Below are 21,913 nucleotides of genomic sequence, written 5' to 3' on the forward strand. Positions count from 1 at the left end.
CAAGGGAAGGGTGAGATGGAGTGAGGGGGCACAAGGGAGGGCAAAGCCACCCAAACACCTCATTTTCTTGGGAACCCATGATTTTTCCAGCTCAGCATCCAGTCAGATGGACCACACAGCGGTCGGCTGCTTCGACAGCCCCACATCTCCCTCCTCCTCTGCAAAAGCGTTCAAAACCAGCTGAGGAGGAAGAGGAGGAAGAGGCAGCAGCCATGGGTCTCATTCCATGAGCATCTTTGCTACCTGCCCTATAATTAGACAGTAATCTCACATTCCTGTAGATTAAGGGGTAAATCGCACCGGCTCCATCCCCAGGTGCCACACTGGAAAATGATGGCCACATAACCCACGATCCAGCCCGGAGGAGAAAAAAACATCCTTCACCCCCATCGCAATTACACAGTGCTCACACGGAAATTAAATACTCAGTCATTGCCACTCTGAGCCACTCACCCCAGCGGAGGGTGCAGAGCCGGGGAAAAGGCAAAGGAAGAAGCTACCGGCATCCCTGGGGCTCAGAGGCTGCACCTCAACCGGGGATGAAAGCCCCATGTTGGGGCAAATAAATAGGGTATTGGTAAACGCCAATCTGGCGGTGGGTAGAGATGCCCAAGGTGGACGTCTCTCTCCCTGCGAGGGCAGGGTCAGGGCAGGTAGGAAGAAATTGTTTGCTGTGAGGGTGGTGAGACCCTGGCCCAGGTTGCCCAGAGAAGCTGTGGCTGCCCCATCCCTGGAGGGGTTCAAGGCCAGGTTGGAGGGGGCTTGGAGCAACCTGGTGTGGTGGGAGGTGTCCCTGCCCAGGGCAGGGGGTGGGAATGAGATGATCTTTAAGGTGCCTTCCAGCCCAAACCATTCTGTGATTCTATGACCATACCCTCTCCAGAGCGAAGGTGCGGACGGCATACTCGGCCAGCGTCTCCGACTTCACAAGGGTGATCTTGATGTCCCCATACATCTCGGAGTCATCTGGCCAGTATTTGGAGCATTTCACCTGCACGGAGAGGATGGGATGGGGTTTTGGTTCTGCAGAGGAGGCTTTTGGTATAGCCAGAGCCCAGAGGAGAGGGATGGAATGGGGCCCTTACCCGGCCCACCTCCACCAGTTTGGTTATCATCACGATGCTGGAACAGTGCTCCTGCCACACCATGCGCCAGAAGTCATAGACCATCTCCTGCTTGGGCCCTGCGGGACAGAGGAAAGGCCACCGGGGATGGACGGGCAGCACCGCGATGCCACCGTGTTTCCCTTCCTAACGCCCCACAGCATTTTAAGCACCCTTTTCCTCTAGGGACATGCAGTGCTGTGGGGCAGCAGGAGGGGTGGGCGCCACTCCACGTTGCTAACACCTAGTTTGGCCCCAAATTGGCCCACTCCCTCCCTTTCTTGCCCACACAAGGTTAAATCCCACTGGGGACAAAACCCGGCTACTAAATCAGGAGCTGCTGAACCGCTGGCCAAGAGGGCAGGAGGAGGAGGTGACTCACCTTGCGTGGCTATGAAGTGGTTGGACCTGTGGTAGCCCTGCAAGGGAAGCAGAGACGTCAGAGAAGTCAGGGGGACACACTGGGGGACAGCCCCGTAAAACATTTCCCAGTCACCCAAGTGGTGGCAACTGGCCACGTCCACCGGGCCAGGTCCAGGTGCCAAGCACGGCAACACCACAGCGAGAGCCCCATTAACGATATCCCGTCCCACAGCAGCCACATGATGCTGGGTGATGGCCCCACTCCCCTTCTTCATCCCAGACTCTTACTGAGGCCATTCCCAACTCTAAAGAGGGACATGGCAGCCCAAAGAGCACATCCCAGTGAGGCCACTGCCAAAGGGACCAGGGATCCGCTGTCCCACCCTTGGCCATGGGTCCAGCAGAGTTCAAGCACATCACACGCATGGAGGTGACGGTGGCTTCTCCATCCACCATGGGTCCTTTCACGGGGGATTTTTGTGGATTGAACTCAACCCCTTCTCCAAGCACACGGTCCCTGCTCCCTATCACCGGGGGAGGACGTGCCACAGAGACCTTCCTTTCCCCTTCCCTGGACCGTACACAAGTTTATCCACACATTTTCCCAGCCAGCCTCTCCCAGATGCTATTTAAGGCCACGCTGCCCAGAAGGATGCCTGCGAGGAGATGGGAGCAGAGGGGAACCGTCTACTTACTTCTCGGTTAATCCGAATCTTAACGATCCCATTGGGACACAGGTTTGAGAGAAAAAGATCAGAGACAGAGACATTAGTGAGGCACAGATCAAGAGACAGGTTAGAGCGCCGGCCCCGGAGCGGGTCATGGGAAGCCACAGGTGAGAAAGGACAGGGGACGGGGGACAGGGGACAGGCACAGGGATGCTGCTCAGGCACAGGAAACCCATCAACGGTGGCATCAGGCCACCATGGCCAGATGACATCCTCTGGGAAGGAGGGAAGAGCGGGACTTGCTGCTGCTTCCAGGAGATGCTAAAGCCCTGTGCCCAATGGTGCCTGTCTTCCTGCACCTCCTCTGGTCTCAGCATCACCTCAGCTGGAGGTGGCAGGGGACATTGCTCTTGGGGGACGTGGCTCTCAGAGGACACCAGGGCTAAGCTCTGCTCCAGATCAGGGGGTTTCCCAGTGTGAGCCCCCAGCTGGTCCCTTGGCCCCCTCAACCCCTGCATCCTCGGCCCAGGGAGGAGGGAGAACCACGGCCACGAGAGCAGGCGAGGGGAGATGAGAAGATGGAAGAGGGGAGGAGAAAGGAGGGACAGAGCGGAGCAGAGAAGGGAGAGACACAGCAAGCAGAAATCGCTGATGAACATAAATAAACCAGGCAAGCTCTTCATGGCGTGTCTCAAGGCTGCACAGTTCGGCCCATCCTGGGCTGTCTCAGCTCCTCCAAATGCTCCTGGTTCTTCAGGGACAGACCCTGACAGCCCACGGGGTCCATTGGAAGCTCCTGTCCCAACCCAGACCCCCCATGGAGGGAAGGACCATCCCCACTTACATCAATGTAGTTGGCGTTGATGTAGTCCGAGTTGGGATCACCCAGCAGTGGGTGCAGCTTCACCCGGTGACGGTCATCTGGAGAGCAAGAGGAGAAGGGACAATCAGTGCCTTGGGGGATGAGCATGGGGACATCACATCATCTCGCAGGGAACAAGAACAGCCAGAGCCCAGACAGGGGAGCGAAGAGCTCTCCCCAGCCTTCCAGTGTCCACCTGGGGCCCTGGACAGGGCTGGAGTGGAAAGCATGAAGCTGTGGAGCAAAGTACGTGGGAGGTGGAGAGCACCAGAGCTCCTTGAGGGCCGGGCTTGGTGTCTCCATCCCTGCAGGAACATCACCAGAGATGCAAAAGGGAGCAAAGAAGCCATGCCACACTGACTGGGGAGGGAGCTGGTGAGGAACGTCCCCTCTCTGGTGGCGTCAAGCCTTTCCCCAGTCTACTGAGGAAGACTGGGGAAAGGCTTGTCCAAGGCCAGGGTGGACAACCTTTGAGCAACCTGGTCTAGTGGAAGGTACCCCTGCCCAGGGCAGGGGGTTGGAACTAGATGATCTTTAAGGTCCCTCCCAACTCTAACCATTCTATGATTCTGTCCTAAAAACTCATCATTTATCCCTTTTGTCTCATCCTGCACATCCACACCAGAAGCTCCTTGGGGTAGGGCTGCAGTTTCTCATAAGTCCATACAAGAAAACACACTCCAGGTTATCTGGGGCTTTCCGGCACCACCCAGAATATCGTGTTGATGTTATCATCCATTTTAAAGCATCCTAAGATGTTCTGTCTTCAAGAGTTATCCAGCTCCAGGGGTCAATGCTGGCCCAGCTCCATCCCTCCAGTTTGCTCTGGTGTCTGATGCCCAACAGGAGCTCTCAGGCAGGGACCCCTGCACTGAGCAGGGACCTTTCTGCTGCCCTTGACCAACCAAACCCCACCAGTTTACTCCTTGCCATGGCCTGCATACCTACTAAAAAAAGCCCCTAAAGCCCTTTAGAAGGTTTTTCAAGCTGTTCAGGGTCTCTAAGCCTTTGCTGAAGGCACTCACATGTCGAGACATGATCCTGTCTCCCTTTGGTCTTGTCTTTCTTCTTCGAAGCATCCCAGCCTTCGAAGAAGCTCTGTAAGGAAAGGATGGCCATCAGGACCTGAGGGCAGGACTGTGGGGTCCTTCCCAGCCCCATAACCTGGGAGCAGGACAGACAGGTGGTCCCTCCACCCCAACACCTGGGTCCTGCAGCCCCAGCTCCACAGCATGCTCTGCCAGCTCCACGCTTCTGTTGCATCCACAAAATGCCCCATTTTCCAGCAAATTACAGACTTTTTTTTTCCCAGGGTTGGCTGTGGTTTTTTTTCTAAACCTCCCCAGTCCATTTCTCTCCCCAGCACAGAATAGGTTTGTGTGTAATAGCAGTAACATTCATAGATTGGCGTAAGAGGAGGAAAGTGGAAGGAAATTACATGTTTTCTCCCCTCCCATAATATCTGAGTGCTTTCAAATGACTAGTTCCAAGAACATACAGCAGCTTTTCAAGGAGCACTAATGATTATAGCAAACCCTGGTTTGTCCAATACATGAAAGGAGGGGAGGAAAAAAAAAAAAGCCTCCTGCACTTGAAACAACTAAGCATTAAACAGTAATTTCCCTGGGAAATTTCAATCGCCAGACCTGTGGGACACTGAGGAGTCAGGAAATCAACCCCGCTGGGCACACTGCAGCAGAGGCGCACGGAATAACGCGCTCCATTACAAGCGCTGCGGCCCAACAAGGTGGGATGGGCATGATGCGGCCAACGATCCTTTGGGGGGGACTTCCCTCCCCTTGGGATCACCCTCTCCTGCATCCTCCCCCTGGGGTCTTCACGGTCTCAGGAGTTGACAGGCTGTAGAGGATTTGCTTGTCCTTAGACTATGGCCATGCTTAGCACAGGACAAGTGTGTTGGAGAGCAGAAGAACATGACATCGTGGTGCCCAGGAAGATGTGACAAAGGGAGAAGCTTCCCTGGGCCCTGTGGGAGAGGCGGGATGACGCACTGCAGATGGGAGAGGTGAAGTCTGGCAGAGCTGGGTTGGCTCATCTCAGGGACCTGTTCAAGCTGTTTCCACACCATATCTTGAAATCATGAGCTGCCAGGAGCACAGATTCAATCCAGACCCAGGGGCATCCCACATGCTGATGACGTCTGCCCAGAGATCCGGGAGCTCCAGAGCACTGCAGCTCCAGGTCTGGAGCATCTTCTCCTTGCAGACAGGTCCTACCTTACCACTTTCTCCATCCTACCTCCCACCCTTCCCAAGACTTCTTCACCACAGGATGCTCTCACCTCGTACTCCTGCTTGAAGCCATAGCCTTCTGCCGTCTTCATCTGGTTGATATGCTGGAGGAGATCTGCCACCCGGACGGCGGGATGGAGCTGCCCGGTGTGATATGGGGACCCTTTGCGGCCGCACTGGCGGCGGGGGGAGCCCCCCAGCAGGCTGCTGGACTCGTTGACCACGCTGCTGCGCTGGTCGCCTGCAGAAGGAGAGGGAAAACCGGGGGCCATCAGAGGAGCAAAGCCTTGGACCACATCCCCATCATCTCCTTGCACCCCCAGAGGAGGGACAAGAGGGCAACTGGAAACATTCTCAGGAGATGCTGGTGCTGCAGCTGGTCCCTCTCTGGGGACCATGAGTGGTCCAGAGCCCCCTGTGCTCTCTGCAGCTCTTCCTAAAAAGCTGGAAATGCCCATTACAGCCTTTTAGGACCCACAGCAGATCTCTCAGAAATCAGTGGGAAAGATCTTAAGGGGCTTAAATAAGTTTATTTCCCCCAATTAACTCCCATCCAGACGACTAAGAGCTACGTGCCCAAATATTCCGACTTGAAAAATCATGTTGCCAATGTCTCCAGCCCAGCTTAACAGTTAATTTTCCTCGCTGCTAGAAACCAGCGCCTTATTCCTAGCACTGACACAAATGGAGCTGGCTGCTGTTTAATGGGGGAGTTTATGCAGTATTTACCTGGTTTATGCCTTTGCTGTGTAATTACCAGCAGAGCCAGAGTAAGACCTCGCCTGCGTTTTGTCAGGGCACGTTCCCACACCGGATCCTCAAATCTGGGATTGCACAAAACCCAGATAGATGCTCTCCGCTGCTGCCAAGAGATGCGGCAGGCACGGATCCTGCAGCAGCCAGCCTGGAACGCCAGCTACACGCTGCTGGATGCGGTTTTCCCCTAAAAAACACTTCTAGAAACCGCCCTTGCAGTGCCCCTCACCCCCTGCCTACACCTCCCAGTTGCCAGTGCAACGTGGGTGAAATATGGGTGCAATAAGGGGTGCGGCACCTGCACCCAGCAGGGTCTCCATCAGGAATCACAGCCCCCGAGGAGATGATGCTCCAACCTTTGTATCTGGAAACGTCTCCCCTCCAACGCACAGGACAGCATGGAAGGGTCACCCTGCACCCCAGGGCATGGCTGATGGGCACACTGGCTGCTGGATTTAATGAGAAATTAATCGTAGGCATTGGCAAGGTGCTGACGACTCCACGCAGCCACACACTGAGGACCTGCTTGTCACACACTGAGGACCTGCTTGTCTTTCCATGAGAAGCATCAGTGACTTCTTTTAAATGCAAAGAAACTGAGCCACGGTGGGAAAGAGCCCCCGGCCCATCACGCAGCAGCCCATTCATTTACCTTCATTAATTAATGATGCTCATAGGCAGGGGTGGCTGCGGCGGCAGCTGTCCCCAGCTGTGGCAGAGAGCCCGAGCTCCCGCATCTCCTCTGCCAAGGAGAGGGATGAGGAGCCACCAGCAGCAGAGCGGGTGGGAGCAGGATCCGACCCTCAAGAAACCGAGGACCAGCAGTCCCGGCTCAGCCCACTCAGCCCCACCAGCATACAAGCCTTTCGAGGACGGTAACTGAAAAATAATAAACCTAGCTAGATGTATTAAGAGGAGGAAAAGTTTGCCCTCTGGGCTTCTATTATCCATGAGACAATGCCGGGAAGCGTATTAATCCCGCAGCCGGTGGAGAAGAGCTGTGGGTAAGCAGCATCTTGAAGTTACTGTAACAGATGTTATTAGCATATGGTTGAAACTGGGGCATCCAACGAGTTATTTTACAACTAAATCAGCACGGAGATGCATACTCCAGTGGGTGTTAAATTATCAGTCTCCCTCTGATGTGAACGCGGTGGCTCTTTAACCCTCCGAAGTCCAGGGCTGTGCAGAACATCAGGCAGCAAAGCCATGCCACGCTGAAGGCTGGTGCAAAGCTTTCAACCTCAACATAAGCCCAAGAGTTGGGGTTCACCCAGCTCCAGGGGGCTGCAGGCAGTGTTGGAGCTCGTGTCCAGGCTGAAAAGGATCTCAACCCTCTCAGCCACCAGCTCTGATCTCTGCTTTGAGAGGCCGAGATGCAGAGACCCAGCTCAAGCTGGGTTTGATAACCAAAAGGGTTCTCAAGCCTTGGAAGGGCAGTGGTGGAGTCACCATCCCTGGAGGGATTTAAACGCCGGGCAGACGTGGTGCTGAGGGACGTGGGTTAGCGGTGGTCTGGGCAGTGCTGACTTGATGATCTGAAAGGTCCCTTCCAACCCGGACAATTCTATGATTCTAAGCTGTCCAAAAGTGTTTTTCCTTCAGCAAGACGTGGATGATAATAAGAGCTACTACAAACACTGATTAGATCAGTGCCCTTGGAGGTGTACACAGGGCATGGAGAAGCCTGCAACGTGCCACACACATGCAGCTAAAATAGATGCAATACCTGCTACTGAGCCTCGGATAAATATTTTGGCTGTTTCTGGGATATCTAGGGATTATCAGGAACCCTTCAGTTCTCCATCCTTACCCCGGTTGCCGTAGTTGTGGGTGTCCATGAAGGAGAGCCCCAGGCGCTCGTCCTCCTGCAGTGTGCTCTGGTCAGTGAAGCTCCTGTCAATGGCACTCATCATGTGTGTCTTCTCGTGGCGGTAGTTAATGGTGGCTTTGGTCATGTTGACAGGTTTTCTGCAGGGGGATGGAGAGGGGAGGAGGGGAAGAACGGCACATCAGCAGGGCTGACCCGATGGTGCTATAACATCCCCCAAAAGCTACCAAGCTCAGATTATTTCAGGGAGCAGGATAGATTATTTCCACCATCACCATGCTTTGGTTTTCTGGTGCTCCAAGCTGGTCACAGCCCCACATGGATCATCCCTCACCGGCTACAGAAACTCCAGCTGCTCATCCTCAGTGTCATCCATTGGACCATCCAACACACCACGTCCATCACTGCTGCACAGTACGAGTGCAAGAAGCAGAAGAAAGACACGGGCCTGTTGGAGCGGGGCCAGAGGAGGCCACGGAGATGCTGGGAGGGCTGGAGCCCCTCTGCTGTGAGGACAGGCTGAGAGAGTTGGGGGGGTTCAGCCTGCAGAAGAGAAGGCTCCAGGGAGACCTTAGAGCCCCTTCCAGTCCCTAAAGGGGCTCCAGGAAAGCTGGGGAGGGACTCTGGATCAGGGAGGGGAGCCATAGGAGGAGGGGGAAGGGTTTGACACTGAAAGAGGGGAGATGAAGATGAGATCTGGGGAAGAAGTTCTTTGCTGTGAGGGTGGTGAGAGCCTGGCCCAGGTTGCCCAGACAAGCTGTGGCTGCCCCATCCCTGAAGGGGTTCAAGGCCAGGTTGGAGGGGGCTTGGAGCAACCTGGTCTGGTGGGAGGTGTCCCTGCCCAGGGCAGGGGGTGGAACTGGATGGGCTTTAAAGGTCCCTTCAAACCCCAACCATTCTATGATTCCAAAACCATGCTGGGGGGGCAAATCCATCCCAAGGGACAGGCTGGACCCCATGACTGCACAAGTGCTCAGCACCTGCCAGGGAGGCTTTTTCCCCTTGTCCAAGGACCCCATTAGGCACCTAACGAAGATGCTGGGAAAGCCCAGGAGCTCTCGCTGGAACAGAACCTCACCCCTCAAATTTGAAACATTTAGGCAAAAAAAAAAAAACCACCCAGATTGAGTGTCTTTGAGAGGCAGCATCAGGCTCCCAAAAAGCCAGAGCAGGGATTAAACCAGGGGCAGGATGAACAGGAGATCTGAGCCCATGTGGGCATCTTGGTGGGGCCGGGAGACTGCAGGACGTTGCCAAAATCCAGAATTCAACCCGGAGTTGCTGACCCTTCCCCTTTACGCTGCCTTCAGTGTCTAAAGAGCTCAGCAGCGTTATTTTCCCCAAGTCAAAGAGGCCTTAGAATGTACTCGGCAGAGAAAAGGAGTTGTTGGAGCAGGAGGGCAAGGGGGCGGCCGGGAGGAAGGACGAAGGAGAGAGAGAATGACGATTACTTACGGGTAATAGGAATAAGAATAGTAGTTCCTCCTGGCAAGCGTGCAAACAAAGAGAACAGCAGAAATTGCATAAGCAGCTTTTCTCCGGCATAGGGAAGGGGGGGGGGGGGTTACAGGGCAACTCGGCTGCCGGAAAAATAAATGCACCGTAAAGAAACCCGGCTCCCTTTTAGCATCCCTCGGTTAATTACTCCGGGCTGGAGCCAGCATCCTGGCAGCAGAGCCCACGCTCTCAGGGTGACCAGGGTCCCCGCGCCAGCAGTGGGGTGTCCGAAGCACCCTTGTCTAAGGGGTTATTGCACAATTTTTAAGACTCAACAGCAAACGTATCCAAAATGTAGGGCATTTCCCAGGTCAGGGGCTGGGCAGCCCCAGCGGGAGAGATGGGGTCAGGATGTTGCATTTCCAGTGCACGGTTTATCAGGGGTGAGTGTATTCCAGCGGTGAGTGTATTCCAGAGGTGCGTTTCCATTCCCCCACAGCAGTGTTTTTCCAATGGCAAAACACTCCGGAGGAGATTTATGAGCTCATCCCAGATTCCCAACAGCCCCAAATTCAGAGCCCTCGGCGCCGGGTCTGATTTGCGGCTCTGGTTTGTCCTTGGACAGGTTCACCCCGGGAGGCTGAAGCAAAGCAGCTCCTCCTCCTCCTCCTCCTCCTCCTCCCGCCCCGCAGCACGGGCAATAGGAATGCAGCAGTCGGCCTCACGGCTTCCCACCCGCCGACCCAACAGCATCGCTCCCCGAAACACATCGGTACCATATTTGCTCCATCAGGAATAGATCCAATGTCGTATTCACGGGCATCATCCCAGAGCAAGGGCGGGCAGGGAGCCACGAGCCAGCCCTGCACCCCTGGCAGCGCGCAGGGACGCTGCAGCCTTGCTTTTCCAGCCGGAGTAAATCAGCAAGAATCCTTTAAGGGCAAAGGAAGCCATAAAGAGATCTGCAGATTTACACGGGCTGAGGTTCTGCCCTGCTATTTTTCTCTCCCCCTGGCTCTTAACGTACTTTCCTCCCATCATCCCGAGCCCTGCACGGGGAAGGCGTGTAATTGCTGCCCTTTCTCCCCCTGCTTTGAGAGCCCCCCCCCCAGCTCGGTGCTGCCTCGAGGCCCGCACGGCACGAAGCCGCTTTCCAGGACGCTGAGCCCCAGTGAAAAGCATCGGCCGCATCCCCAATGCTCCCAGGGATGAGTGTCCCTAAAAGCCCTCATCCTCCTTTCTCCTACCCCACCGTGATGGCCACGATCACATCCATGCTGGCCACGCTCAGCTCCCCAAGAGCAGGGACCCCCGTGGGGGTAGGAGAGCAGTTTGGGGGTCCCCAGGGACCATCAGCCCTGGGAAAACCTCCCCTTCAGTGTGCACCCAAATTTTAAAGACTCATTTAGAGCCAGCTGGAGGCTCAACCAGGGATTGCTCACGTTTCACTGGAAGCTCAGTGGTTCCCATTAAAACAAGCCCAGGAGGATGCGGGACGGTCTGAGCACCTGCGCCCATGGGCAGCCCCTGCCCGGCCCCGGAGGAAGTGGAGATGCTGGTCTCCCAACGCTCTCAAGGAACTGGAGCCCAGAAAAAGACTCAGAGTCTGCCCAGGTATTCCAGCAGGACACACCATGCTGCTTTCCAGGAAAAAGCTGTGGATGGAGTTTTTTCTGGCCATCTCCCCAGAACCTCTCAGTGCCGGGAGGTGCTGGGCGCTCGCTCACCATCTTGGGGGAGCTTGGCAGAGGGGTGACAGCAGAAAGGTGCTTTCTCCTCTTCCCCGTCTCCAGGAATGCCAGCTGGATGCAAGGGAATGGTAGGTGGCCCCATCCCTAGCCCACCCTGATGGCAGGGTACCAGCACAGCCAGACCCCAGCCGGCAGCGCTCATGGGGATGGATCTGGCCCTGGGCTGGCCAAGGCAGCGGGGGAGCCCAGAGACACTATCTCAGCGCAGATTAAGCTGATTTTTGTCATTTTGGGCTGGAGGGGTAGAGGACTGCACGTCCCAGGGTCCCTGGCTGCAAGGGTAGAGCTGGTGGGACAGGGACAGCCAGGCTCAGTGACAGCCCAAGGCCCCTCTGAGCCCCATCCTGGCCAGAAGCATTTGCATCGATGAATCAACAGAGTAGCACAAAGCCAAAAGAGGCAGAAAAAGAGGCAAAAGTCTGAAAAATAGCGGGGAGAGAGACAGCGGGAGAAAGCTGCACAGCCCCGAGGGCCAAGGGACGCTCCCAGGACTTTGCTCCTTGGTTCCCAGTGTCCCCAGTGCCTCCTGCCATGCCCAGAGTCACAAAGCAAGGAGGGCACCGTGCCCAGTGGGATACAGGAGAGTATGGAGGCACAGCTCGAGGGAGGGTTTGGAGTCTGCCCAGTCTGGCAGTATCACCACCAGTAACTCCCAGTTAGCACTGGGGTGGTGGAGAAGGGCAGAACTGGGAGGAGGGGACGGATGAAGGTACCAGGTCTCCTTACCCTTTCCGAATGACGATGATGATGGCTCCCAGGAGGATAATCAGGACGATGAGCCCTCCAGCACAGATCCCCAGGATCAGGCCCATCTCCTCCGAGTGCTGCGACACCTCCAGGGGACGCTTGCTCTCTTTGCAGGCAGCTGCCAGGGGACAAGGACAAGGAAGGAGAGGTCAATGCTCAGCTCCAAGGAGGGTTTGGCAACATCAGGTGGGAAAACACTGGGATTTGTCCCATGGGATGCACATTGCTCTGTGAACACATTTTATTCCACCAAGATACTACAGAGCTCTGCGGTGCCACACCGTGCCCGTGGGAGAGTCCCTCTCTCAGTTCCCGTGGGGTGAGATGGTCCCTTTGTGTCACCTTTTGTCACACCCAACATAAGATTGTCCATCCCCAGACTCAGCATCCAGCACCATCGACTCCAGCCTCCCACCACGATAACGGCATTAAGAGGAAAACCACAGCCAAGGGGAAACCCAGCCACCAAGGAAAGCAGGAATGGGGCTGTAATAACCCACCGGGTGCACCCCAACCACCGCCGGTACCGGTACTGACACCAGTAGTGACACCGGTACCGACACCGGTACCGGAGCAGCCACAGGTTCGGGTCCTGGGAATGGGAGGGCTCACCTTTGCGGGCGATCCGCACGCAGTTCAGCCGGGTTTCCTACGGAGGAAAGAAAAAGGTGGGTGGTCAGTGTCGGATGAACATTCCGGCAGCTCCGCTCCCCGTTCCGTGCCAGGCTGGGCCGACGCAAGGCTGGTCCGTTGGTGCTTTGACCCCCAAATCGTGGGATTTTGCAGGTGAATTGTGCTGCAGCACCCATGGCTGAGCCGAAGGAGCTCCAGGGGACACACACCCCAAGAGATGCTGCTGAATGATCTGTCCCCAGCGTCCCCAGGTTTAGCCAAGACCATCGCTCCTGGCACAGAGGGGACGACAAAGCTCAAGATCGTTCAAGGAGGGACCCAGCAGAGCCAGCCGAGCTGCAGGTCACCAGCACGTCACCAACCACAGCTCAAACACTCCCAGGTCATCACTCAGAGCTTCAGGGGGTTCTTTTCCATCAAAGTTTTCCAGCCCCGGAGCTCTGTGCATGCTGCCGAGGTTGCCGTGAGGGCTTCCAGCTCAGGTCTCCGAGAGCTTTAACATTTGCATTTTTCAGGATGGGTTCAGCTAAAATATTCCATCTTTCCATATATCCAACTTCTGTCGCAAAATAAAAAGCACCATTTCGGCAGGACTGCCTTCTTCCCCCAGCATTCTCCAGCCCCTCGGGACACCAGTGCTGGCAACGCTGCTCCATCTGCCCTCAGACCACGACCTGCCCGTGCAGCGTGCCCGGGACACGGCCGGCTCCGGCACCGGAGGTCGCTAGCTCTTGCTCCTCCTGCTTCTTGCTCCATCTGGCATGAAAACCACAAAAAAACCCAAGCTGGGAATCCAGCTTTTTCATGACGTCTGACGGCAGCCAGGACAAATCCAGTGCCTCCCAGCAGGAAGGCTATAAAACAGTGTCAGCCACGAGTTATTATCCAGCAGTGCCCGAGCGAGCCACAGCCGAGATCCTCCCCGTCCCTCTCAGCTGTAATTACAGCCCAGCGAGGTGTGAACGATCCCGGAGCAGAGAAAAGGACTCAAAACCCAGCATTTTTCCAGCAAGACGGAGCCGGGCAGGATGAGGATGCTGCGGCTGTCACGGATGAGGATGCTGCGACTGTCCTGCTGCTTCTCTGCCGCAACTCATCCTCCCCGGGGTGGGACGGGAGCTGATGAAGCCAAAAAGGGTCCCCAGAGAGTCCCTGTGTCCCAGTGACTCAGAGGAAATCAGCCCAGGGGATGCAGGGGCTGCTGCCGGAGCGGGGCTGTTACAGCTTCTCTGCAGCTGCCGTTATGTTGGCAGCAGGTCCCAGTAACACACACAGGGCTTTTGCTGCCCAAACGGTCCTTTTCCACCCCAGAATTAGCCCTGAGAAGGTGGTCTCCCCCACACCAGTGCTGGTTGGGGTCCCAGCCAGTACCACATGGGCAATGGAGGCTGGGCTCCATCACCCCCAGATTTGGGACCAGGACAGGGACAGGCACAGCCCAGGGGTGCCAGGAGGAGGTGGGACACTTGTCCCCATTCCCAATGTGCCAAAAGGGTGGCCCCAAGCACCAGCTTCCCCTGGGTAGGGACTGGGGTTGAGCCCAGAGGAAGGGGGACCTAAAACACGTCCCATTTTTTTTGACACGCCTCCCATGACCCCAGGGGGCCTCCTGCCTGATCCAACCGGGACCCCAGACACCCCACTGGTGTCCCACAGCTACTCACCCCTTTGAGGTTGCTCATGGCTTGGAAGTAGATGAGATATGCCTTCTTGGGCTCCAGCGGTGGGTTCCAGTAGCCGCTGTAGGTCTGGTTGTCCCCCACGGTGAAGGGTTTGGCTTCAGTGAGGCTGCTGGCGGGCAGCTCGGCCCCAAAATAGTGCACGGAGCCCCGGGACACGGCATCGTCGAAGGTGAGCGGCACCGGGAAGCACTCCTGCCCACCCAGCTCCCGCTTGAGCTTCTTGGGCCGGTCTTCTTCTACAATGACCTGGTAGGTGCTGGTGAGGACCAAGCGTAGGTTAGCTTCATGAAAAGGACGGTCCTGCCCTTCTCTCCACACTTGACCCCACCATCCATGTCGTGCCACCCAGTTTGTGGGGGTCTCACCCTCACACAGCCCCAGCCAAGAATCATGGAATCATTCTGGTTGGAAGGGACTTTTAAGATCATCCAGTCCAACCACCAACCTAACACTCACAAAAGCCACCACTAACCCATGTCCCTCAGCGCCACTTCTGCCTGGCTTTTAAATACCTCCACGGACGGCGACTCCATCGCTGCCCTGGGCAGCCTGTTCCGATGTCTGATAACCCTTTCGGGTGAAGAAATTTCTCCAATATCCATCCTAAACCTCCCCTGGGACAACTTGAGGCCATCTCCTCTTGTCCCATCGCCTGTTCCTTGGGAGAAGAGACCGACCCCCCTGGCTACACCCTCCTTTCAGGGAGTTGGAGAGAGCGAGAAGGTCTCCCCTCAGCCTCCTTTTCTCCAGGCTGAACACCCCCAGCTCCCTCAGCCGCTCCTCACGAGACTTGTTCTCCAGACCCCTCACCAGCTCCGTTGCCCTTCTCTGGACCCGCTCCAGCCCCTCAATGTCTTTTTTGTGGTGAGGGGCCCAAAACTGGACCCAGCCCTTGAGGTGGGGCCTCACCAGTGCCCAGTACAGGGGGACAGTCGCTGCCCCAGTCCTGCTCACTCACCTGATGGGAGCCCCTCTGCCCTGCGCTGGCCGCAGCAGCACCGTGATGGTGCTCTCTGACTCGCTCAGTGGTGATGGCATGTCCCCGTAGTCAAAGGTGGGAGCTGCAAAGGGAGCAGGGGAGAGCAGACAGGGGTGAGTCCTGGTCCCCCAGGGCTGCCCTCCTGTTCAGGAGGGAAACTGAGGCACAAACAGCCTTGCCCAGGGCAAGGCATCACCCATTGGTGTAATGAGGATGACTGCAAATGGAGAAAACCTTCTAGGTCTTGAGCAAACGTCGCAGTTGGGAGAGGACCAAGGGGTTTTCAACCAAGGTGGGGTTCCACGGGGGGGTTTCAATGCCGATCTGGCAGGGGGGAAGGGATGGGAGCAGGATCCAACCTCGGCAGGACCCAGCCTTGAGACGCACCCCACCTGCCTGGGCACGGCACGGCTCCAAAGTGTGAGCACAGCGTGAGCAGCCCACCCAGGGCAAAAGCACACACGAGCCAGCCCAGCAGCACCCCCAGAGCAAGGTGGGGGAACCCTCCATGCCCGGCACAGCCCTGTGGTCCCCAGGCCATCACTGGCAGCCACCGGGCTCCGGCTCACGTCGCTTTGCAGTTTCAGTGCCCCCATTAGGGCTCATCTCAGCCCATTTGCTGTGGTTAATAGCAACGCCGCAGACACAAGCAAACAGCCCCAAGTACTGTGAGGCTAATTAATGAAGCCAAATTAATCCCTTGCTTGTAGGCTGATAGCTCAGACAGCACCAGTGCACCGGTCTGGACAGACTCCCCAGCCAGAGACCCACAGGCAGCCCAGCCGATGGGCTTGGGGGCTACCTAGGGGGGTCACAGCATGGCTGCCACCACCAAGAGCATCCTTCAATAGCAGCATCCAGTCACCAAAATCCATGGAAGGCTCTGACACCACCATCATCCACCCCTGCAGAGGAGAAGCACCAGGCGTGGAGCCTGGAGGAACCTACCAGAGATGTTGGTGGTGATCTCGGTGAGCGCCGTCTGGCCAAAGCCCTTGCCGGTGCGGGCCCGCACTGAGAAGAGGTAGGTGGTGCCGGGTTGGAGGTTGGAGAAGACGTGGTAGGTCTCGTTGCGTAGTTTGGAGACAGTGCGTCGCGGGCCGGGCACGTTGACAGCCGGGTCAGAGGACTCGATGCTCTGGTAGCTGATCTGCAGGGACAGGGCAGAGCATCACCAGTGGCCATGGGAGAGGGAAGAGACCCCGGATCCGGGTGGAAAAGGGTTAAAGGGATAGATTCAGAGGAGGAGATGGATTCAGAGGAGGGGATGGTCACAGGAACAGTCTAGAAGGCAGATGCTTTTTGGGGTAAAGCAAAAGCAGAGGATCATCGGAAAAGCCGTTGCTGGATGATACTGGTGACCCCAGAAGCAGGACACCCCAGCAGGGACAGACCCTGCTAGAGGGATCCATGCTCCAAAGGAAGGGCTCGGGAGCACCAGTAATGCTGCAGCTGCCCTTCATCCCCACAACTGAAAGCAGCAGTTGCCCCAGATGCCCCCCATTGCATTTCCCCAGGGAACCCTCCCGTGTCCCCACGGGTCCCCCACAGCTGGCCGGGACATACCTCGTACTGCGTGATGAGGCCATTGGGCTCCACTGGTTCCTCCCACTTCAGAAATATCATGTCCTCCAGCGGGGTGAAGGTGAGGGACTCCGAGGCGATGCCGCCAGGCACTGGGGAAGGAAAGGGGACATGCTTGGATGTAGCAAGAAACCGGGATGGAAGGATAAATCCTCTGGGAAACCCCTCCCCCATGACCAAGCCACCGTGTCCCCTGTGCCACGACACCCAGCTCCAGCATGTACCGGCTCCCAAGGGGAATGATGCTCCCAACCCACCGGTGATACTTTGCCACGGCGGGAGGTCCCCACGCCACGGCACAAACCTCACAGGTACCATTTCTGGCATCACACCCAGTTTCCAACAGCACAGCAGCAAGTCCCCTCGTGCCATCACCGTCAGAGCTCACCCGAATTCACCAGTGTGAGGAAAGGAAAAATAATAATTCTCTTTTCCCATGGAACCCAAATACACCCCCGGAGCCACCAGCATCCTCAGGAGATGTTGCCAGCGCTCCCCCCGGTGAGCAGTAACATCCTCATCTGCAGACAGGCTCGACATGCCCCCGCCTTCCCCTCTAATTAACACCAACAACAATAATAACCGCAAACAATAACAGCGATCGACAGCACCGGGATCGATATCCACTTCTTTTCCATGGATTTCTTGGCCCGAGGGGGTCGGTGAGGAGAGGCGATGCCCCGGCAAAGACCACGATTCACCAGCAGCATCCTCTGCTGTGGGATTCTATGCCCAAAACCCCTCTCCTTACAGAGGGACGTCAGCCCTTCCCCTCTATTTTTTCTTTTTTTGCAGGTTTTGTTCAGCTCTAATTACGGGGCCGAGCGAGAGGCATCGCCTCCCGCGCGCTTCCCACCGTGCAAATACACAATTTCCACTTGATTTACAAGTTAATTTAATCAGAGGCGCTGTGTCCTACACGTGTACACAAGGCGCTTATTAAATTCGCGGAGAATTACGGAAACCTTTAGGGCAGGAATGTATGTACCTATATAGAAATTTATATATATGTAGTCTATACACACACACATATAGAATCATAGAATCATAGAATCATCCAGGTTGGAAGAGACCCTTGGGATCATCGAGTCCAACCATCTACCCTACACTACAAAGTTCTTCCCTATATCATATCCCCCAACACCACATCTAAACATCTCTTAAACACATCCAGGGACGGTGACTCAACCACCTCCCTGGGCAGCCTATTCCAATGCCCGACCACTCTTTCTGTGAAAAATTCTTTCCTAATGTTCAGTCTAAACCCACCCTGCTGGAGCTTGAAGCCATTCCCTCTCGTTCTGTCATTAATTACCTGTGAGAAGAGACCAGCACCAACCTCTCTCTCTCTATATATATATATAGGTACAGGCACCACGTGGTTGTGCATACACCAGGATGAGGCTGGGAGAGGTATACAACAGCTCCCAGGTGTGTGTGTACACCCCTCGGCCATCCATATCTGCAGGGATATATTTATTTATACATTTATATATAGTTATTCTCGCTCGCATTGCATGCGCCCTGCCTGCTCCCTGCACACAACCCCCGCAGCACCATCACGCTGCCGTATTTCCACAACAGGCACCCGGGACTGAGTCTCATCGTTTCATGCACAGTCCAAAATCTCCAGCCCTGGGTCACCGACCTTCCCCGGATCTATACGGGGCACTTAAACACCGGCTGGGTGACCTATGGATGGAGCACCCTCTTCTCCCGGTGCCCTGCCCAGGATTTTGCCCAGGGTCCAAGGGGGATGCTGTGAACAACACCCTTGGTTCGGCCCACTTATTAATGCCCCAGAAATTGGTTTTCCAGCCAAAAAAGAGGGTTTATTGCCCAGGACTGGGGTGCAGAACACACAAGGGCCCCACCAGAGAAGAACCCCAGCCAATGCTGCAGCCAAAGCTGCCCTCCTGCCAAAATAAACCACAATCAACGGTCCCATTATTAACGAGCCTTCACCACCTCCGCTTAATTGCACGGCTGGCTGCTCATCACCCAGGTGCGGGAGCTCGAATCCTCATCACCCTCCCAGGCAGGGAGATATTTGCAACATATCCATAGCTTGATCCCACTCGAGACCCAACGTATCCGCGGCTCCAAGTTCAATCCAAGGGGGAAGCCGCAAGCCCCAGTTAATCAAGGCACAGGGGAAAGCAGCTGGAGGGATTACAGTAGAGCAAAAAAAACATCTGGAGCTCCTGTATTAATATTCAGTAAGAAAACAGCTGGAGCAGTCACAGCACAGTGAGAACAGCTGAAGCAATTATAGCCGGAAAATAAATCGTCAGGAGCATGAAGCTGGGTGTCCCCACTCAGGCAAGCTCAGGGTTGGGGATACAGAAAGTGCTGATGCGCAGAGAAAGGCACCACATTTAGGTTTTAGAGATGAAAACGGGACCCAGAGACCCTCCCGGCTCTGCTCCAGCTCTGCAGGATTTGCTCCCCAGCTCTGCAGGATTTGCTCCCCAGCCTGGGAAACGGGAGCGATGAGCAACACACAGACAAACGCTGCACGTTTCGGTGGGTCCCAAATCACAACGGGTCCCAGGCAGGGGGGAAATCACAGAAGGCTTTTCCTTAGGGGATGTCCAGGGGGTCTGGAGCCGGCCAGATCCTTAGCAATTATCAATTCTTCCACCTTAATTGCTGATTCTTGATGCTAAAAAGTGCTTTGGAGATTAATTCTATTCCTGCTTAACAGTAAGCACCGGTGACTTCGTGAGAACCAGGGATGCCCTGGCCCCTCTCAGGACCAGCACCCACCCTGGGGCGCAGTGCCTCCTTGCACCCCAACTGCCGCTGCCCTCGTGGACCAGGAGGAGACCCCCTCGCCCCACCGGCTGCAGGACCAGCCATCACAGCAGCAGCTTTAGGGGGCTGCCCAGCTGTCCCTGAAGGCAGCTGAGTCCTCAGGCACAGGGAGGAGATGGGGATGGGGAAGCGAAGGGGATGGGATGAGGGAAAAGAGTCATCAGAAGGAGCTGCCAGCCCTGGATGTGGCCCATCACTTGACGGGTGGCACTGGAGACAGGGAGCCAGCCCTGCCCTGTACCTCCTATCGCGTTGGCTGGATCTCCAGAGCCCAAAATGACCTGAGCACTCTGCTGATGCCACCACTAGGGACCATGGTGCAGGGTGAGGCCAGGCCTGGGAGACCTCTCCGGTGGCCCCAGCTCCAGGACATCCTCTGGGAAGGTCTGGGCAGGAGCAAGAGATGCTGAACCCAGGAGTCCTGGAGCAGCGCTGGAGCCTCCAGTGAGGACGTCAGCCCCGCTCGGGTGCCGGCAGCGGGGACCCAACCCCGGGGCACAGCCAGGATGGGGAGAAGGGAAACAGCTCGGCTGCTCAGGAACAAAGTTTCTGGCAACTAAGCGGGGCCGGACCCCCCTTATCAACACACGCTCACCCGCAGAGCTGGTTCGCACCACCAGAACCCACCCCAGAGCAAACTTAACTGGGGCGGAGCACTGGGGAAGCCAAGTAAAGCTGCGCCGGGCTCTGGGTAACAGCGCTCTCCCAGAAACATCATAACGCCAAATTAATCAGCGACCGAGCAGATGAAAGATGTTGCCTAAGTGCAAAGCATTGATTGCTTTAATTGTTATTATTATCGCTGCTAGGCTTTAGTTCCACACTAAGGGATGAGCGAGGACGACTCGCGCTGGGAGAAGCCAGACATTGTGCCCTTCACCGGACTGGGCATGGCTAAAACGCTCCTCTCGAAGGGTGAGGGTGGCATTTCTGCAGCAACGTAGGATGTTCCTCCCCCAGAGCAAATGGTGCTGCCCCGTCTCCATCCCATCCCTTCATCCCCACAACCTGCTCCCACCATTTCCCCTCCCCAGCCACCATCATCGACCCTTTCTCCCACCTCGCACAGCCCTGGGGCTACATCTCCCTTTTAGCACAGGAGATATTCCCATCATGCCCCTGGCCAAGAGCCGATGTGCTCCGTGCCATGGGAAACACCCCGGCTGCTCACCAGCCACCAAGCCCTGGTTTTGGGGACGAAGCACATCCCCGAGCGGACTCACCATCCTCATCCGTCTGGAATATCACCTCCTTGCCCTCCTTGCGACCCTCGGGGTTGGAGAGGATGAGCTTGACGTGGATGTTCTTGTAGGGCAGGAGGTTCTTGATGGTGTAGCGGTTGGCGTTACGCTCCATCTTGACGCACTCTCGGAAGGTTTGGTTGTGGCCGGTGCCCACGAAATAGCGGTAGCAGAGCGAGACGGTGTAGGTGTGACAGCGGGTCAGGTTGTAACCCAGTGGCTCCCACTGCAAGGTCAGCTGCCTGGACTGGATTTCGGAGAAAGCCAGGCCTTTGGGGGCCCTCATGGGCTCTGTGGAGGGAAGAGAGATGAGGAGAGATGAGCAACGAAGCAAAACATCTCGCGGGTTTATGTTTATTATCAGAAAAAGCCCTTTTGCAGCATAGGAACAAGACGGGGGGGTGCAGAGAGCACCCCTGGCCCCAAAACTGGGACCAGCCCCGGCACAGGATGCTGCTGCCCTGCCAGACAGGATGGGGACATCACCGGGTCTCAAAGCCACCAACACAGCAGGGACATCAGCCCCTTTGGCTCATCCTCCCCTTTGGAGGTGAAGCCTGGTACCAGCCCCGGGCCGGCACAGGGCCACGGTGGGCACCAGGAGCATCCGCACCACGAGCGGCCTCAAACCACCAGATAAACATGCCCACGCAATGGGATCCCTCGTGTTTTCATCAAGCCCACGTTCAGGCTCTTGAAAGGACAGAGACTGAGTGCCATTGCCGGGAAGGAGTTTAATTAGCTCTAATTGGTGTGAACAGGAGAAGATGAATTTAATGAGGAGTGGCCTTTGCCAACAGCACACACACACAAGTGGTTTGGGTTAAAGCAGTAACTCCTCTCCGCACCCAAGGGTGGTGGGGAGGACCCCGAGAGGGAAACAATCCTCGGTATAAATCCAGCCTGGGGGATGAGGTGTTAGAAAGCAGCCCTGAGGAAAGGGACTTGGGGGTGCTGATGGAGGAGAAGCTGGACATGAGCAGGCAATGTGCACTCGCAGCCCAGAAGGCCAACCACATCCTGGGCTCCGTCAAAAGAAGCGTTGCCAGCAGATCCAGAGAGGTGATTCTGCCACTTTGCTCTGCTCTGGTGAGACCTCACCTGGAGCACTGTGTGCAGGTCTGGAGCCCTCAATATAGAAAGGACATGGACCTGATGGAGCGGGTCCAGAGGAGGGCCACCAAAATGATCAGGGGGCTGGAGCACC

The 21,913-nt window shown here is 56.2% G+C and overlaps 1 protein-coding gene across 1 annotated transcript in view; it reads right to left on the minus strand.

The window, feature by feature from the left end:
• The window catches only part of PTPRU (protein tyrosine phosphatase receptor type U), a 73,386-nt gene that overhangs the window by 16,171 nt on the left and 35,302 nt on the right, over positions 1-21,913 (minus strand). Inside the window, exons 8-23 of the mRNA XM_074161836.1 lie at positions 20,689-20,997; positions 16,631-16,740; positions 16,013-16,214; positions 15,044-15,146; positions 14,068-14,341; positions 12,383-12,419; positions 11,750-11,888; positions 9,291-9,320; positions 7,818-7,975; positions 5,299-5,489; positions 4,022-4,094; positions 2,979-3,055; positions 2,162-2,179; positions 1,486-1,522; positions 1,086-1,183; positions 875-991 (exon numbers count right to left, since the gene is read on the minus strand). Of these exons, the coding sequence (XP_074017937.1) occupies positions 875-991; positions 1,086-1,183; positions 1,486-1,522; positions 2,162-2,179; positions 2,979-3,055; positions 4,022-4,094; positions 5,299-5,489; positions 7,818-7,975; positions 9,291-9,320; positions 11,750-11,888; positions 12,383-12,419; positions 14,068-14,341; positions 15,044-15,146; positions 16,013-16,214; positions 16,631-16,740; positions 20,689-20,997 (1,973 nt within the window). The remainder of the gene's footprint in view (positions 1-874; positions 992-1,085; positions 1,184-1,485; positions 1,523-2,161; positions 2,180-2,978; positions 3,056-4,021; positions 4,095-5,298; positions 5,490-7,817; positions 7,976-9,290; positions 9,321-11,749; positions 11,889-12,382; positions 12,420-14,067; positions 14,342-15,043; positions 15,147-16,012; positions 16,215-16,630; positions 16,741-20,688; positions 20,998-21,913) is intronic.

Source organism: Numenius arquata, chromosome 21 (genome assembly GCF_964106895.1).
Source record: "Numenius arquata chromosome 21, bNumArq3.hap1.1, whole genome shotgun sequence".
NCBI classification, from domain to species: Eukaryota; Metazoa; Chordata; class Aves; order Charadriiformes; family Scolopacidae; genus Numenius; species Numenius arquata.